This window comes from Mangifera indica, unplaced genomic scaffold (genome assembly GCF_011075055.1).
Source record: "Mangifera indica cultivar Alphonso unplaced genomic scaffold, CATAS_Mindica_2.1 Un_0055, whole genome shotgun sequence".
Classification (NCBI taxonomy): domain Eukaryota; kingdom Viridiplantae; phylum Streptophyta; class Magnoliopsida; order Sapindales; family Anacardiaceae; genus Mangifera; species Mangifera indica.
The window spans coordinates 31,983-50,127 of NW_025401147.1; the positions used below are offsets into that span (position 1 = coordinate 31,983).

At 35.8% G+C, this 18,145-nt stretch overlaps 3 protein-coding genes and 1 long non-coding RNA gene across 4 annotated transcripts; all 4 read right to left on the reverse strand.

Moving 5' to 3' along the window:
• Nucleotides 1–2,878: 2,878 nt before the first annotated feature.
• Nucleotides 2,879–4,687, reverse strand: LOC123206974 (AAA-ATPase ASD, mitochondrial-like). Its single transcript, XM_044624278.1, has one exon. It carries the CDS (start codon nucleotides 4,654–4,656, stop codon nucleotides 3,211–3,213), a length of 1,446 nt encoding a protein of 481 aa, XP_044480213.1. The 5' UTR covers nucleotides 4,657–4,687; the 3' UTR covers nucleotides 2,879–3,210.
• A 2,576-nt stretch (nucleotides 4,688–7,263) lies between these two features.
• On the reverse strand, nucleotides 7,264–17,133 carry LOC123206988 (AAA-ATPase ASD, mitochondrial-like). The gene is made up of 2 exons (XM_044624291.1): nucleotides 15,575–17,133; nucleotides 7,264–7,507 (listed from the first exon to the last, which is right to left on the reverse strand). Exons 1-2 carry the CDS (start codon nucleotides 16,968–16,970, stop codon nucleotides 7,455–7,457), a joined length of 1,449 nt encoding a protein of 482 aa, XP_044480226.1. The 5' UTR covers nucleotides 16,971–17,133; the 3' UTR covers nucleotides 7,264–7,454.
• Nucleotides 7,512–9,068, reverse strand: LOC123206989 (AAA-ATPase ASD, mitochondrial-like; the record flags this gene model as incomplete). The annotated part of the gene is made up of 1 exon (XM_044624292.1): nucleotides 7,512–9,068. A coding segment is annotated over exon 1 (1,398 nt), but the record flags the coding sequence as incomplete, so codon positions are not given.
• Nucleotides 10,533–11,232, reverse strand: LOC123206990. The gene is made up of 2 exons (XR_006500155.1): nucleotides 11,063–11,232; nucleotides 10,533–10,922 (listed from the first exon to the last, which is right to left on the reverse strand). It is a non-coding gene; the product is annotated as an uncharacterized LOC123206990 (long non-coding RNA).
• Nucleotides 17,134–18,145: the final 1,012 nt, after the last annotated feature.

The following is an 18,145-nucleotide window of genomic DNA, read 5'->3' on the forward strand; positions in this document are numbered from 1 at the left end:
AATGAATAGACTTGGTCAAGGTCACATGCCTTCAATTCAACATTAATTATAAGCTACAATGAAGGGGGAAAAGTAATTGATTTATGATCAATTCCAAGACATGGGGCCGTTCATTTGGTAATTTCGCCATCATTGAAGTCTCAAATTTTTGGTCTAATTTGTTTTTTGATGAGTATATTCAACAGGTTTAGGTCCATGTGGTGTTGATCTATGACCAAATTAAAGACCCAGTTAAAAGCATTTTTGTCATTGTTTTAGGCTAAGTCCAGTCAATTTGGGCCACCCAATTAGCAGTTTGTGGTCCTATGTGACGATAAAAAAGTTGTCATTAAAGGCAAATGGATTGATATGATATTATGTAATTAATAATTTTAAAATATGATAAAAGTAGATAATTATATATCTAATTAAATGATTAGACATTTATTTTGTTTGTATTTAATAATATATATTATTTGTATACGTAATATTATCTTTATTTAGTAAATTCTCTAATTTAAAATCACTAATTTTAATTACAAGTCAATCTATTAATACCTAAAGATGACAATTCGTACTTCTGAACTAAATCTCTGACTCACTTAGTATTATATAAAAGAGGATTCTTTTATAAAAATCAGGATAAGAATAGAAACAGAGATGAATAAAATCTTTATAGTTAGAAATAAAGATAAATATATACATTTGATTTGTTTATTTTTTATATATATTTTTAAAATTTTTAAATATTAAATTATATTTAAAATTTTAAACTATTGTAAATATGCCGTAACATTTAGTAAATTTTATTTTATTTTATTAAAGGATGAGGAGAGAAACAAAGGGAAACAATACCTAATCATATAATAATATATATAAATATATATATATTTATATATCTAAAATAGATACATATAAAATTATTCATAGTTTTATTATTATTAATAAGGATAACCGTTGGCCTCCATATAATCTTCATGTTAAGATTTCCATGTGAGCAGCGCTTCAGAAATAGAAATTTGAGATACAATGCATTGAGCACGTGTCCGAATCAGGTCTCTCCTTCTCGTCATTAATTATTTAATTAGTAATACTAATAACTACAGAAATTTGATCATTCATATGGAAATAAGCATATCTATTTGGGTTTGGAAATAATCTATTGAAGCTCAAGTATGCGTGGACGATTGGACAAGAGCCGAATTACGACAACAAGAAATAAAAGTGGACTTCAATGAAAAATCGCTTGATTTAACTACGGATAGTTCGATGACGACGGGAAATAATACTCAAGATAGTGGAGGTGAATAATAAGGTAAGGGGGTACTGCCAGCTATTAGATATGCAAAGGTAAGAGAACTACGTAGGCTTTAATTCTTCTAAACCCCAAGAAGATACGTAGGAAGCTTAATTGAAAAATTAAGTCCAAGCCTTTCTTTTAAATTTCAATTATTGTAATTAATAATTTAAAAATTAAATCAAGATCATATATTAGAATTGACGGTTCAATATCGGTTCCGAACCGAAACCGTCGATTCCGAACCGGGGCCATGAACCGGAACCGGCGGTTCCGAACCGTGGATGAACCGTCCTGTTACGGTTTCGGTTCAGGGTTCTTATATTTGCGAACCGTGAACCGGCGGTTCCGAACTGAAACCGGCGGTTCATGAACCGTGGCCAGGCCTAGCTCTTGGGATAACCTCAAGCTGTCGATAGCATTTAGCGGATGGATTCTTGTTCAGTGGCTCTTTAGGAAACTCCTCTGGCCCATTCGAGCCTGCTCGAATGGGCCTGAAAAGTTTGTTATAAGCTCTCCAGCCCAAAAAGCAAGAGCCCGATTCCAGTGTACTTTATTTTCCTGATCCCCTGCAATTTTCATTGAAATGCAAGCCAAAGCAAAGCGACCGACTCGTTTCAACGTTGAATTAATTGAGTGAAGATGTGCAAACCATTCCCGATGTCGCCGATCGAAGAATTTCTACTAGTTGACTGTTGACAAGAGCAGCCTGCTGGGGAGAGGCAAAAAGTTGCTGGGGCACCTTCTTTAGAATCAGCAAAGGATTATCCGAACGAAAATTCTTTATTTGATTATGAAAGCTTGGAAAGCTATGTAAAATTCCTGGTCTGACCTACTGTATTTATGTCCAAAATGGTTTTGTTTTTGGGTTTTGTAACCCAAAACAATGGGTAGCCATTTTAGACACATAATCTATCATTGCTTTGATTTTGAGTTTTGTTAGCCTAAAGACCTCTTGAAACCTAGGGCCTTCACAGGCTATTAACCAATCACATCTTAGTATTTTAAACGGTGTGAAATGCAAGCACATGCATAACATCTTTTCGTGCTTTGTTGAGATAGGATTGATGTAAGTTGTCACAATATCCAGTATAATTATTGGTTTATGTCCAGATATGCGTCCTGGTATTTGAATTCCTTGTCTTAAAAGCCAACATATAATAAAATATTTCAGTTGCAACCTTTTGTGGATGAATCCATACTTATTTTATCTTTTCCTGTCATTTTAAAATCTGAATGCAGAGAAGGTTTTTGTTATTTCTTGGTCATTAATAATACCAACACTGAATAATTCGTATGTACGATGATCACTGGACAAAGGTCAAAGGGGGTTATGGTGCTTTTCAAATTGGACAAACATCAGGGCTACAAAGTAAGTCATCTGCAACGCAACTCAATTCTGCATATTTCATTTGAGTTTTGTATGTGAAAATATGCAAATCCTGCTAGATTGAACCAGAAGAGCCATCATTGGATCTAGCAAACACGAAAATATCAACAATTTTTATTAAAGTATCTCTACTTTTATTTCGAGCTTGGCTGTGGATTACAAAATTTGCACAAACAATTAAGTATCACCCTCATAACAAGACTAGCATTGGGTTGGGGTTCAAAATCATTGTAATTCTTCATTCATGTTGTAACATCCTTGATAACCCATTGTCAAGATTTTGGACATAGTTTATCATGATTTTGTTTTTGGGTTTGCAACGCAAAATACATATTGATAGTTTAAGGAGCTCACAAGCTATTTAACCAGTCAAATCCTCTTGTTTTTAACATATGTGGAATACAGACAAAGTACAGACAAACCCAGTATCTCACCGGTGCTTTGCCAATATGGGATTTGCTTAGGAGTACCACATATGTACACAAACTAATCTAATCATCAATTACATTATTCAAACGAAGTCACATAAACTTTTACAACAATTTCACTCTAAAGTGACAAAGCCTTGTTCCCCTGTTAGCTCTTTCTCTTGTGCTTCTTTCTCAGCTTTCAACTTTGCTTCTTCTCTTTCCACTTCCAGGGCCTGGATTAAGCTTCTCAGGCTAAAATCCACGTCAGGTGGAAATTTTTTTGGCATCAAATGCTCTGCAACATCAGCCGGGGTCAGTTTTGTTTCTTGCAGCAATTCACTGACTGTTGTGAACAAATCATGTGAATCAACATTGAGATAGTTCTTGGCTAGAACTTTGAATGCCTCAAAGTTACAATATGACAGCTCTATATGCTTATCCATTCTTCCTTTCCGAATTAGAGCTGGATCGAGCTTCTCTATGTGATTTGTTGTGAATACTATTAATCTTTCACCCTCACAAGCTGACCAAATTCCGTCAATAAAATTCAATAATCCTGAAAGAGTAACCTGGCTGCTTCTTGTCTCATTTTCTTCTTTCTCAAGTTTCTGTCTCGGATCCCTCTCAATGTTATTTCCCTCTTCTTGTTTCTCCTTTTTCTTCCTCCTTTGGCCTGTGAGATCAAGCGAACAATCGATGTCTTCAATGACGATAACCGATTTTCTAGATGTTTCAATCAACAGCTTTCTCAGTTCAGTATTGTCTTTGACAGCAGTGAGCTCAAGATCATACAAATCATAGCCTAAAAGATTGGCCATGACAGCAATCATGGTAGACTTACCAGTCCCTGGGGGGCCATACAAAAGGTACCCCCTTTTCCAGGCTCTGCCAGTTCTCGCATAGAAGCCCCCAGCCTTGCTGAATGTAATCAAGTCTTCAATGATCTCTTGTTTCTTCTCAGGCTCCATGGCAAGTGTCTGGAATGTTGCAGGGTGATCAAATGTCACGTGGCTCCACCTTGAACCATTGTTTGTGTAAAGCTTTCGCATTCGGTTTCTGACCTTGATATCGTTCCCTTCTTTCATGACATTAACAAGATAAGGCCCCAAGATGAGGTCCCTGTATCGCTTATGGAAAGTAAGCTTGTAGAATCTCTCTTCATCCGGCACAGAATACAGAGAAAAAACCTCAGACTTTGTAATGTTTTTCCCTGAAGTCCACCACAGTTTGACTCCCTGGAACTCATGAGAAACCTCTTCATTATCATCCATGCTCAACATAAGTGACTGGTTACTGTGCTTGACAATATCAGCTTTGAGTTTCTTAGCTTGGGTAGAAGACTCGTAGCTCAGATAATTCTCAATAGCTGAGTAAGCTTCGTTACGCTTGAAACCCTCACTTGTAAACTCATGAAATGTGATTTGAATATAAGGGTAGATGAAAGTGACCAAACTTTTCGAGTATTTCAGAAAGAAACTTGTAAGTTCATAAGGAAAATATTCCTGAAATATTGCCCAAACAAACAGTAAACCAGCTAGAATAGAACCCAGATGAGCAAACAAGTCTTTAGTGACATCCATTTTCGAGCTTCTGGGAAATTCTGAGACTAGGTTAATTCTGAGTGACTTAAATAAGAACACCTGGAGTCTGTTTTTGTGAAGAGAAGAGATTGCTGAATGTGACCTGTAATTGACAAGTGATTTTGTCTGCTAGTCCAGAGTTGGCCACTAATGGACCGTGTTGTTTCCGTGTGTGACATAATAAAGGACTTGTTCTCACCCACCATACAATACAATGAAAACTTAAAAGTTGCATTTTCCAATTTTTAAAAAGGCCAAACGACTATTTCCCACCCAAACTATGCTGAAACGTCAAAGTTTTCCCCTTTAACTATGGAAATACCGTTTATCCACTCATGAGCAGGTAAAATTAGTGGTAATAAGGATAAAATCGTTATTTTATATTTAATATTAAAAATAAACTTAAATATGATTTATTTTCCTCCCCTAAATTTAAAAAATTAACTTTTCACCCCTAAGCCAAGTTTGAAAAGATCACATTTCCCTCCCTAGGGCTTAGTTTCCAAACCTATTCACTTTCGCCGGCACCATCGCCGACCGTCGCTCCCTCCTGATGGTTTCTTTTCCACCGACGACCCACCTCAACCCCACCCCAACCCATCCAGCATCGAGAAACATCGTCTGGGAAGAGAAATCGTCTTCCCAGAGGACGAAGATGAGATCGATCGATCTCGGTTTGATCGTTTGGGAAGACGATCGTCTTCCCAGGCGAAGACGAGATGACTACTCGTCCTCTGGGAAAAATAACCTCTTTTTAAACTTTGAAGAAAATTTTAGGAGAAAAATTATGAGATTTCAAATTAAGGGGGGGAATTATGATAAATTTTTTTTTATTAAGTAATAATTTTATCCCTAACAGTAATTAAGATTTTTAATAGAAAATTACTTATGAATGGATATCTAAATTGTTGAAAGTTAATGATAATAATATGGCTTTTCAATAAACCTTGGGTGGGAATAAGAGTTTTGGCCATAATAAATATTTTGACCTAACAAATCTTTTGTAGGTGTGGGGTTGTAGGAACTTTTGATTAAAATATTATGGGAAGTACATAAATATTGGATTTTGGGTACAATGGTGACACGTACCATGAGATGACAGCACTATCTATAGAAAAGGATTAATAAACAGCCCATGCCCATCACTTCTATAAAATATGATATGCTGAATTTGTATATATATCTAGAATGGTTATTTAAATGGACTATAAACTTTAAAAAATGTTTTAAATTATAAAATCTAAAATCAAAACTATCATGAACTAAATGACTTGACGATGAGTAACGTTATTTGGATTAAGATGTGACTCTCTTGGGATATCCTCAAGCTGTGGATAGCATTTAGTGGATGTGGATGGATTCTTGTTCAGTGGTTCTTTAGGAAACTCCTGTGGTCCATTCGAGCCTGCCTGAAAAGTTTGTTATAAGCTCTCCAGCCCGAAAAGCAAGAGCCCCATTCCGGTGTACTTTGTTTTCCTAATTCCATGCAATTTTCAGACTCGTTTCAACGTTGAATTGGGTGAAGATGTGCAAACCATTCCCGATGTCGCCGATCGAAGAATTTCTACTAGTTGACTGTTGACAAGAACAGTCTGCTGGGGAGGGGCAAAAAGTTGCCAGGGCACCTTCTTTAGAATCAGCAAAGGATTATCCAAATGAAAATTCTTTATCTGGTTATGAAAGCTTGGAAAGCTCTGTAAAATTCCTGGTCTGACCTACTGTCTTTTGTGTCCAAAATGGTTTTGTTTTTGGGTTTGCAACCCAAAACAATTGGTAGCCATTTTGGATACACAATCCATCATTGTTTTGATTTTCAGTTATGCAAGCCGAAACATCTCTTAAAACCTAAGATCTTCACAGGTTCTCTAACTAGTCACATCTTAACATCCCAAATAATATGATATACATGCACACGTATAACATCTCTCCGTGAGTTAGGATTGGCCTACGTTGTCACAACATCCAGTGTAATTATTGGTTTATGTCCAGATATGCGTCTTGGTATTTGAATTCCTTGTCTTAAAAGCCAACATATAATAAAATATTTCCAGTTGCAACTTTTTGTGCATGTGAATCCACACTTACTTTATCTTTTCCTGTCATTTTAAAATCTGAATGCAGAGAAGGTTTTTGTTATTTCTTGATCATTAATAATACCAACACTGAATAATTCGTATGTAAGATGATCACCGGACAAAGGTCAAAGAGGGTTATGGTGCTTTTTAAATTGGACAAACATCATGGGTATAAAGTAAGTCATCTGCAAGGCAACTCAATTCTGCATATTTCATTTGAGTTTTGTATGTGAAAATATGCAAATCCTGCTAGGTTGAACCAGAAGAGCCATCATTGGATCTAGCAAACATGAAAATATCACCAATTTTTATTAACATATCTTCACTTTTATTTCGAGCTTGGTTGTGGATTACAAAATTTGCACAAAGGAATAAATGTCACCCTCATAACAAGACCTTTGGAGGTGGCATTGGGTTGGGGTTCAAAATCATTGTAATTCATCCCATGGTCAAGATATTGTACACACAGTTTATCATGGTTTTGTTTTTAGGTTTTCAACTCAAAATGCATATTGATAGTTTAAGGAGCTCATAGACAATTTAATCAGTCAAATCTTTTTGTTTTTAGCAGATGTAAAATACACAGACAAAGTACAAACAAACTCAATATCTCACCGGTGCTTTGCCAATATGGGATTTGGTCAGGAGTATCACATGTGTACACAAACTAATCTAATCATCAATTACATTATTCAAACGAAGTCACAAACTTTTACAACAATTTCACTCTAAAGTGACAAAGCCTTGTTCCCCTGTTAACTCTTTCTCTTTCTCTTTCTCTTGTCCTTCTTTCTCAGCTTTCAACTTTGCTTCTTCTCTTGCCACTTCCAGGGCCTGGATTAAGCTTCTTAGGCCAAAATCCACGTCAGGTGGAAATTTTTTTGGCATCAAATGCTCTGCAACATCAGCTGGGGTCAGTTTTGTTTCTTGCAGCAATTCACTGACTGTTGTGAACAAATCATGTGAATCAACATTGAGATAGTTCTTGGCTAGAATTTTGAATGCTTCAAAGTTACAATATGACAGCTCTATATGCTTATCCATTCTTCCTTTCCGAATTAGAGCTGGATCGAGCTTCTCTATGTGATTTGTTGTGAACACTATTAATCTTTCACCTCCACAAGCTGACCAAATTCCATCAATAAAATTCAGTAATCCTGAAAGAGTAACCTGGCTGCTTCTTGTCTCATTTTCTTCTTTCTTAACTTTCTGACTTGGATCCTTCTCAATATTTCCCCCTTCTTCTTTCTTCTTTTTCTTCCTCCTTTGGCCTGTGAGATCAAGTGAACAATCGATGTCTTCAATGACAATAACCGATTTTCTAGTCGTTTCAATTAGTAGCTTTCTCAGTTCAGTATTGTCTCTGACAGCAGTGAGCTCTAGATCATACAAATCATAGCCTAAAAGATTGGCCATGGCAGCAACCATAGTGGACTTACCAGTCCCCGGAGGGCCATACAAAAGGTACCCTCTTTTCCAGGCTCTCCCAATCCTTGCATAGAAGTCCTCAGCCTTGCTGAATGTAATCAAGTCTTCAATGATCTCTTGCTTTGTCTCAGGTTCCATGGCAAGTGTCTGGAATGTTGCAGGGTGCTCAAATGTCACATGGCTCCACCACGAACCCTTGTTCGTGTAAAGCTTCCGCATCCGGTTTCTGACCTTGATTTCGTTTCCTTCTTTCATGACATTAAAAAGATAAGGCCCCAAGATGAGGTCCCTGTATCGCTTATGGAAAGTGAGCTTGTAGAATCTCTGTTCAACCGTCCCAGAATAGAAAGATACCGCCTCAGTCGTTGTTCCGTCTTTCCCTGAAGTCCACCACAATTGAACTCCCTGGAACTCATCAGAAACCTCTTCATAATCATCCATGGTCAGCACAAGTGACTGATTATTTTTCTTGACAATATCAGCTTTGAGTCTCTTAGCTTGGGTAGAAGACTTGGAGATCAGATAATTCTCAATCGCCGGGTAAACCTCACTACGCATCAAACGATCACCTGTAAATTGATGAAACGTGACTTGGATGTAAGGGTGGATGAAAGTAATCAACCTTTTTGAATATCTCTTAATGTAAAGCTTAATTTCATGAGGAAAATAATGCAGAAACATGGCCCGAACAAACATTACACTAGCAAGAACAGAACCCACATAAGCAAACAAGTCTTTAGCGGTTTCCATTCTTGAGCGTAATGGGGTTTCTGGAAGCTTAATGTTGTGTTGAGGAAAGGGTAATTTTGAGTGGCTTAAATAAGCTTAGTTGGGTAATCTTGTGTGTGAACACATTGTGGGAAGAGACACTGAAAGTTTTGTCTGCATCTCCCCACTTGTCCTTTAAGTGAAGCAAAGTTGTTAGTATCCATGGACTGGCAGGTGAAATGTGAGTAAAATATTTAGCTGAGCTTTAAAGGAAATTGGATTATCATACATTGGTGACATCTAGCTACCCTGATATCATGGCTATGATGTAAGGGTTCATTTGTCTGTGATTAGAGTAAAATATTCTTTCTTTCTATTAATTGCGAAGAAAACTTTGTGACACTAAGATTCTTCACGGCTCTGTTGAGATGACTCCACTAAATACGTTTCAATAATTTATTCCTAAAACTTCAAAATTTCAAATAAAAACAAAGAAAATCATTTGCGCCTCCTGGCAGTTATCTATTCTAGTATCTCAAGAGGATTGGATTCAGTTCGAGTTGTTTAAACTCAAATTCGAAGTCAAATCAAACGAGTAAGGATTGTGTTCGATTTCATCGGTGAAATAAATATATTCATGCACTACATATGAATAGAGTTTTTCCATTTTCATAGGCCTGTTAAGATAAGTTGAGGATGAATGCATTGCAAAATAAACAAGCATCGGTTGGGAAGAACAAGAGAAAGAACCATAAAGACTAGGTTCATTGCCATTCAATTACCTCAGTTTTTTCTGTGTATTGATGCTTCATTCATCTTGTCTGTTGGGAACAATTAAACATATCAAATTGAATTATGTGAAATTCTATAAACATTAAATTCGGTGTATTCAGATTCAAGTTTGTAATAAAACTCATTCAAACACGACATGAAGTGTTGACGTTAGTTGTTTTCATAACACCATTTGCCCATATACAACTTTCCCTTGGGAAACTTGATCTCTGTGCTTTTGGTTTTGTTTCTGTGTTTTTTGGAGAAAAGGAAGAGTAAAACCTCTTTTGTAAACAAAAATAACGCAAATTGTTATATCCTTAGGAAGATGCAGTTTTTGAACAATTTGTAAGTGTCTAACTGCCTTCAACTCCCCACTAATAACTGCCCTTGACAATTAAATTAAACTGGTCCAGCCAATCCGTCATGGGTGGATCTAGACCCAATACTGTTTTTTACTGAAGAAAATATATTCAGCTGCCATCTTTGACTCTGCTTCAATTATATGCACTTGCTTTAATTTTTGTATTTCATAATCAAAGAAACTAAAGTTTCTCATCTTTGTAAGAGATAATGACTTTCATTCACAGAGGTGTACAGTGGACAATGACTTCCATTCACGTTAAGAACAATAAAGCTAGGTTCATTGCCATTCAATTTCCTTAGTTTTTACTGTGTATTGATTCCTCATTCATCCTGCCTTTTACCGAAGAAAATATATTCAGCCTGAGCCTGCCATCTTTGACTCTGCTTCAATTATATGCATTTGCTTTAATTTTTATATTCCATAATCAACGAAATTGAAGTTTTTCATCTTTCTAAGAGATAACTGACCTTCATTCATAGAGGTGTAGGGTGAAAAATGACTTTCATTCACGCTAAAATCTGTAAAGAAATTTAAAAAGTATGAATTTATTCCGTATCCTGCTTACATAGTGAAGTTGGAGAGTGTATTTAGTGCTTTGGAATTCATAACAACATCATTTGAAAGCGAAATTGACGGTGAGCAATAGGGGTGAATTTGAGTTGAATTGGCCTTAACATGAATCTATCTGAACTTAGTTTAAATCTAGAACAATTGGTTCAAGATTGAACTTGGTTCGTTCTATTGGCGATTAATTTATCGGAGAAGTTGACAGAAAAGCTGCCGCCAAACCTGTTCATAATCATCATGCTCAGCACAGGTGACTGGTTATTGTTCTTGAAAATATCAGCTTCTAGTCTCTTAGCTTGAGTATAAGACTGGGATGTCAGATAATTGTCGATCTCCAAGTTAGCCTCACCCTGCATAAAAAGATCACGAGTAAACTCATGAAAAGTGACTTGTCGATCTCATAAGGAAAATATTGCTGAAACATGACCCAAATACACATTATACTAGCAAGAACATAAGGGAATATATCTTGATAATTGAAGGAGCTCACAAGTCATTTGACTAGTCACATCTTAACATCCTAAGCAATCTGGGATGCCCACATATGCCAACATCTTTGTTAATATGAGATTTGTGTAAGTGTGCCATATTGAGCTTAATGAGGTTTATCGAAGGGTAATTTTGAGTGGCTTCAAGGAAGCTTAGTTGGGTTATCTTGTGTGTGAACACATTGCAGATAAGCGATACTGCTATTGACTGGTAGTTTTGTTTGCAAGTCCGGAGCAGGTTATGGCATGTTGCAGTAACCATGTGTGACCCTACAAATCTTTTGAGCCAAGCAAAGTGGTTAGCAGAGCTTTCCAGGAAAATAGACTCTGATACATTTTGCCATAGTTTGTATTTTAGAGTAAAATATTTTTTTTTCTCTTAATCACTATGTAAATTTTTTTTCTTAATGAGAAATCTGTACAAGTCTATCGCCGCTTTTATGGGATCAAACCAACCACATTGGATAGGATAAACCCCAGGTTTAGCGACTGATCCCACAGTTATTGAATCAAGTAAATTAAAAATTTAATTTTGATATGTTATCATATAAAATTTAAACTTATACTCTCTTATACAGAAAACCTTCTCTTTTGTGACTAAAATTACCCTTTGAAGGTCACTTTGTAAATTTTTGTATTAGGGAAAAAATTTGTAACACCATGGATTCTTCACATCTCTCTAAGGATGATAGAGTAAAAAGTTTAAATAATTTTTATCTAAAACTTAAAATATTCAAATAAAGAATTATTTGTAATTCCTCATGCCTAGAGAGATGCATAGATCCGTGCTTCACCAACAAATGGTCAGCTTTCTGTTAGCTGATGATTCATCCTCATCAGGGGATGAGAGGTTGGAGGTTAATCAGTTCCCGTCACTGAAAAAACAGTAAAAGAAAAATATAAATTTTAGAAAAAAAAAATGATTTTTTAAATTTTGAGTAAGAGGAAGGTGAAAAAAAACTGTTAATTTTTAAAATTAGGAGATGAGAAAATGTGATAAATTTATAATTTTGTTAAATATTTTTATTAAATGATGATTTTACTCTTGATAATAATAATAAAATTTAATAAAAAACAAATATTTAAAATTTAAAAAATTATAAAGTGAATAATGAAGTTTGCGCTAAACGTTCGGTAGGAAATAGTCGTTCAGCCCATCTAAAATCAAAACTATCGTGAACTTTATGACTTGACGATGCGTAAGGTTATTTGGATTAAGATGTGACGCTCTTGGTAGACCTGGCCACGGGCCGGTTTGGCCTGTGAACCGGACCAAAACCGGCCCGGATAAATCTGAAACCGGAACCGATAGACCCGGAACTGGACTGAACCGGGAACCGAAACCGTGGCTATACGGTTCGGTTCCGGTTCACATAAATTGAAACTGTGGAACCGCCGGTTCACACCGATTTATGAACCGGCGGTTTACTGTGCTGAACCGAAAAAAATTTAAAAATTTTTTGATTTTGTTTTGAATTTTATTTAAAAAGGCAGGAACCGTTGCCTTTTGAAGAAAAATTTGCAGGGGACCAACGGTCCCCTGCAATTTTCAGAGAATATACAAAGTTTGCAGGTGAATAATAGTTAATTTTAATCTTTTTATTATTTCTGATTGAAATTAATATATAAATATATTTAATATAATTTTGGGAGTAAAGTTTTATTTATTTGAGAATATATTTTTTGTACTTTCAATCATTTCATAATAAATTTGACTTTTTTATATAAAATAGTTTTATCAAATTTAAATAGTGAAAATATATAGTGAAATAGTCATTGCTCTTTGTCTTATTTTACGTACATTTCTTATATTATTCGTATAGGGCAATATCATGTGTATATGTTTTAAGAATATAAATAGATATATATTTATATGTATTATTATATAATTAGTTATTATTTTATATTTAATTTAAAATTATTTAATTATATGATAATATATATTAAATATAAACTTATTTATGTATTTAAAGTATGTGTCTATAGTTTTATAATAAAACTCTGTATATCTATTTTGGATACATAAATATATATACACTTATATATATCATCATATAATTAAGTGATTTTGAATTGAAAATAGAACAATACCTAATCATATAATAATATATATAAATATATATATATTTATATATCTAAAATAGATACATATAAAATTATTCATAGTTTTATTATTATTAATAAGGATAACCGTTGGCCTCCATATAATCTTCATGTTAAGATTTCCATGTGAGCAGCGCTTCAGAAATAGAAATTTGAGATACAATGCATTGAGCACGTGTCCGAATCAGGTCTCTCCTTCTCGTCATTAATTATTTAATTAGTAATACTAATAACTACAGAAATTTGATCATTCATATGGAAATAAGCATATCTATTTGGGTTTGGAAATAATCTATTGAAGCTCAAGTATGCGTGGACGATTGGACAAGAGCCGAATTACGACAACAAGAAATAAAAGTGGACTTCAATGAAAAATCGCTTGATTTAACTACGGATAGTTCGATGACGACGGGAAATAATACTCAAGATAGTGGAGGTGAATGATAAGGTAAGGGGGTACTGCCAGCTATTAGATATGCAAAGGTAAGAGAACTACGTAGGCTTTAATTCTTCTAAACCCCAAGAAGATACGTAGGAAGCTTAATTGAAAAATTAAGTCCAAGCCTTTCTTTTAAATTTCAATTATTGTAATTAATAATTTAAAAATTAAATCAAGATCATATATTAGAATTGACGGTTCAATATCGGTTCCGAACCGAAACCGTCGATTCCGAACCGGGGCCATGAACCGGAACCGGCGGTTCCGAACCGTGGATGAACCGTCCTGTTACGGTTTCGGTTCAGGGTTCTTATATTTGCGAACCGTGAACCGGCGGTTCCGAACTGAAACCGGCGGTTCATGAACCGTGGCCAGGCCTAGCTCTTGGGATAACCTCAAGCTGTCGATAGCATTTAGCGGATGGATTCTTGTTCAGTGGCTCTTTAGGAAACTCCTCTGGCCCATTCGAGCCTGCTCGAATGGGCCTGAAAAGTTTGTTATAAGCTCTCCAGCCCAAAAAGCAAGAGCCCGATTCCAGTGTACTTTATTTTCCTGATCCCCTGCAATTTTCATTGAAATGCAAGCCAAAGCAAAGCGACCGACTCGTTTCAACGTTGAATTAATTGAGTGAAGATGTGCAAACCATTCCCGATGTCGCCGATCGAAGAATTTCTACTAGTTGACTGTTGACAAGAGCAGCCTGCTGGGGAGAGGCAAAAAGTTGCTGGGGCACCTTCTTTAGAATCAGCAAAGGATTATCCGAACGAAAATTCTTTATTTGATTATGAAAGCTTGGAAAGCTATGTAAAATTCCTGGTCTGACCTACTGTATTTATGTCCAAAATGGTTTTGTTTTTGGGTTTTGTAACCCAAAACAATGGGTAGCCATTTTAGACACATAATCTATCATTGCTTTGATTTTGAGTTTTGTTAGCCTAAAGACCTCTTGAAACCTAGGGCCTTCACAGGCTATTAACCAATCACATCTTAGTATTTTAAACGGTGTGAAATGCAAGCACATGCATAACATCTTTTCGTGCTTTGTTGAGATAGGATTGATGTAAGTTGTCACAATATCCAGTATAATTATTGGTTTATGTCCAGATATGCGTCCTGGTATTTGAATTCCTTGTCTTAAAAGCCAACATATAATAAAATATTTCAGTTGCAACCTTTTGTGGATGAATCCATACTTATTTTATCTTTTCCTGTCATTTTAAAATCTGAATGCAGAGAAGGTTTTTGTTATTTCTTGGTCATTAATAATACCAACACTGAATAATTCGTATGTACGATGATCACTGGACAAAGGTCAAAGGGGGTTATGGTGCTTTTCAAATTGGACAAACATCAGGGCTACAAAGTAAGTCATCTGCAACGCAACTCAATTCTGCATATTTCATTTGAGTTTTGTATGTGAAAATATGCAAATCCTGCTAGATTGAACCAGAAGAGCCATCATTGGATCTAGCAAACACGAAAATATCAACAATTTTTATTAAAGTATCTCTACTTTTATTTCGAGCTTGGCTGTGGATTACAAAATTTGCACAAACAATTAAGTATCACCCTCATAACAAGACTAGCATTGGGTTGGGGTTCAAAATCATTGTAATTCTTCATTCATGTTGTAACATCCTTGATAACCCATTGTCAAGATTTTGGACATAGTTTATCATGATTTTGTTTTTGGGTTTGCAACGCAAAATACATATTGATAGTTTAAGGAGCTCACAAGCTATTTAACCAGTCAAATCCTCTTGTTTTTAACATATGTGGAATACAGACAAAGTACAGACAAACCCAGTATCTCACCGGTGCTTTGCCAATATGGGATTTGCTTAGGAGTACCACATATGTACACAAACTAATCTAATCATCAATTACATTATTCAAACGAAGTCACATAAACTTTTACAACAATTTCACTCTAAAGTGACAAAGCCTTGTTCCCCTGTTAGCTCTTTCTCTTGTGCTTCTTTCTCAGCTTTCAACTTTGCTTCTTCTCTTTCCACTTCCAGGGCCTGGATTAAGCTTCTCAGGCTAAAATCCACGTCAGGTGGAAATTTTTTTGGCATCAAATGCTCTGCAACATCAGCCGGGGTCAGTTTTGTTTCTTGCAGCAATTCACTGACTGTTGTGAACAAATCATGTGAATCAACATTGAGATAGTTCTTGGCTAGAACTTTGAATGCCTCAAAGTTACAATATGACAGCTCTATATGCTTATCCATTCTTCCTTTCCGAATTAGAGCTGGATCGAGCTTCTCTATGTGATTTGTTGTGAACACTATTAATCTTTCACCTCCACAAGCTGACCAAATTCCATCTATAAAATTCAATAATCCTGAAAGAGTAACCTGGCTGCTTCTTGTCTCATTTTCTTCTTTCTTAACTTTCTGGCTTGGGTCCTTCTCATTATTTCCCCCTTCTTCTTTCTCCTTTTTCTTCATCCTTTGGCCTGTGAGATCAAGCGAACAATCAATGTCTTCGATGACAATAACCGATTTTCTAGTCGTTTCAATTAGTAGCTTTCTCAGTTCTGTATTGTCTTTGACAGCAGTGAGCTCTAGATCATACAAATCATAGCCTAAAAGATTGGCCATGGCAGCAACCATAGTGGATTTACCAGTCCCCGGGGGGCCATACAAAAGGTACCCTCTTTTCCAGGCTCTCCCTATCCTTGCATAGAAGTCCTCAGCCTTGCTGAATGTGATCAAGTCTTCAATGATCTCTTGCTTCGTCTCAGGTTCCATGGCAAGTGTCTGGAATGTTGCAGGGTGCTCAAATGTCACATGTCTCCACCACGAACCATTGTTCGTGTAAAGCTTTCGCATCCGGTTTCTGACCTTGATTTCGTTCCCTTCTTTCATGACATTAAGGAGATAAGGCCCCAGGATGAGGTCCCTGTATCGCTTATGGAAAGTGAGCTTGTAGAATCTCTGTTCAACCGTCCCAGAATAGAAATATACCGCTTCAGTCTTTGTTTCGTTTTTCCCTGAAGTCCACCACAATTGAACTCCCTGGAACTCATCAGAAACCTCTTCATAATCATCCATGGTCAGCACAAGTGACTGATTGTTGTTCTTGACAATATCAGCTTTGAGTCTCTTAGCTTGGGTAGAAGACTTGGAGCTCAGATAATTCTCAATCGCCGAGTAAACCTCACTACGCATGAAACGATCACCTGTAAACTGATGAAACGTGACTTGGATATTAGGGTAGACGAAAGCGACTAACCTTTTTGAATATCTCTTAATGTAAAGCTTAATTTCATGAGGAAAATATTGCTGAAACATGGCCCAAACAAACATTATACTAGCAAGAACGGAACCCACATAAGCAAACGAGTCCTTAGCGGTTTCCATTCTTGAGCGTAATGGGGTTTCTGGAAGTTTAATGTTGTGTTGAGGAAAGGGTAATTTTGAGTGGCTTAAATAAGCTTAGTTGGATAATCTTGTGTGTGAACACATTGTAGGAAGAGACACTGAATGTTTTGTCTGCATCTCCCCACATATCTTGTAAGTGAAGCAAAGTTGTTAGTATCCATGGACTGGTAGGTGAAATGTGAGTAAAATATTTAGCAGAGCTTTAAAGGAAATTGGATTATGATACATTGGTGACATCTAGCAACCCTGATATCATGGCTATGATGTAAGGGTTTATTTGTCGGTGATTCGAGTAAAATATTCTTTCTTTCTATTAATTACGAAGAAAACTTTGTGACTCTACAGATTCTTCACGTCTCTGTTGTGATAAGTCCACTAAAGAAGTTTCAATAATTTATTCCTAGAACTTTAAAATTTGGTATTAAAACAAAGAAAATCATTTGTGCCACCTGGTAGTTATCTATTCTAGTATCTCAAGTAGGTTGGATTCAATTCGAATTATTTGAACTCAATTTCAATGTCAAATCAAACGAGTAAGGATTGTATTTGTTTTCATGGGTGAAATTAATATATTCATGCACTACATATGAATACAGTCTTCCCATTTTCATAGGCCTGTAAAGATAAGTTGAGGATGAATGAATTGCAAAATAAAGAAGTATTGGTTGGGAAGAACAAGAGAAAGAACCATAAAGACTAGGTTCATTGCCATTCAATTTCCTTAGTTTTTTACTGTGTATTGATGCCTCGTTCATCCTGTCTTTTACTGAAGTAAATATATTCAGCCTGAGCCTGCCATCTTTGACTCTGTTTCAATTATATGCACTTGTTTTAATTTTGGTATTTCATATTCAAAGAAATTAAAGTTTTTCATCTTTGTAAGAGATAATGATTTTCATTCATAGAGGTGTACGGTGGAATATGACTTTCATTCACGTTAAGAACCATAAAGACTAGGTTCATTTCCATTCAATTTCCTTAGTTTTTACTGTGTATTGATGCCTCATTCATCCTGTCTCTTCCTGAAAAAGATATTTTCAGCCTGAGCCTGCCATCTTTGACTCTGCTTCAATTATATGCACTTGCTTTAATTTTTATTTTCCAAAACCGAAGAAATTAAAGTTCTTTATCTTTGTGAGAGATAAATGACTTTC

Coding starts and splice junctions, on each gene's coding strand:
- LOC123206974 (XM_044624278.1), bottom strand. CDS start 4,656: ATGGATGTCACTAAAGACTTGTTTGCTCATCTGGGTTCTATTCTAGCT.
- LOC123206988 (XM_044624291.1), bottom strand. CDS start 16,970: ATGGAAACCGCTAAGGACTCGTTTGCTTATGTGGGTTCCGTTCTTGCT. Junction 7,508..15,574: donor GAAAGCTGAGAAAGAAGCAC/AAGAGAAAGAGC, acceptor AAGGACAAGAGA/AAGAGAAAGAGAAAGAGTTA.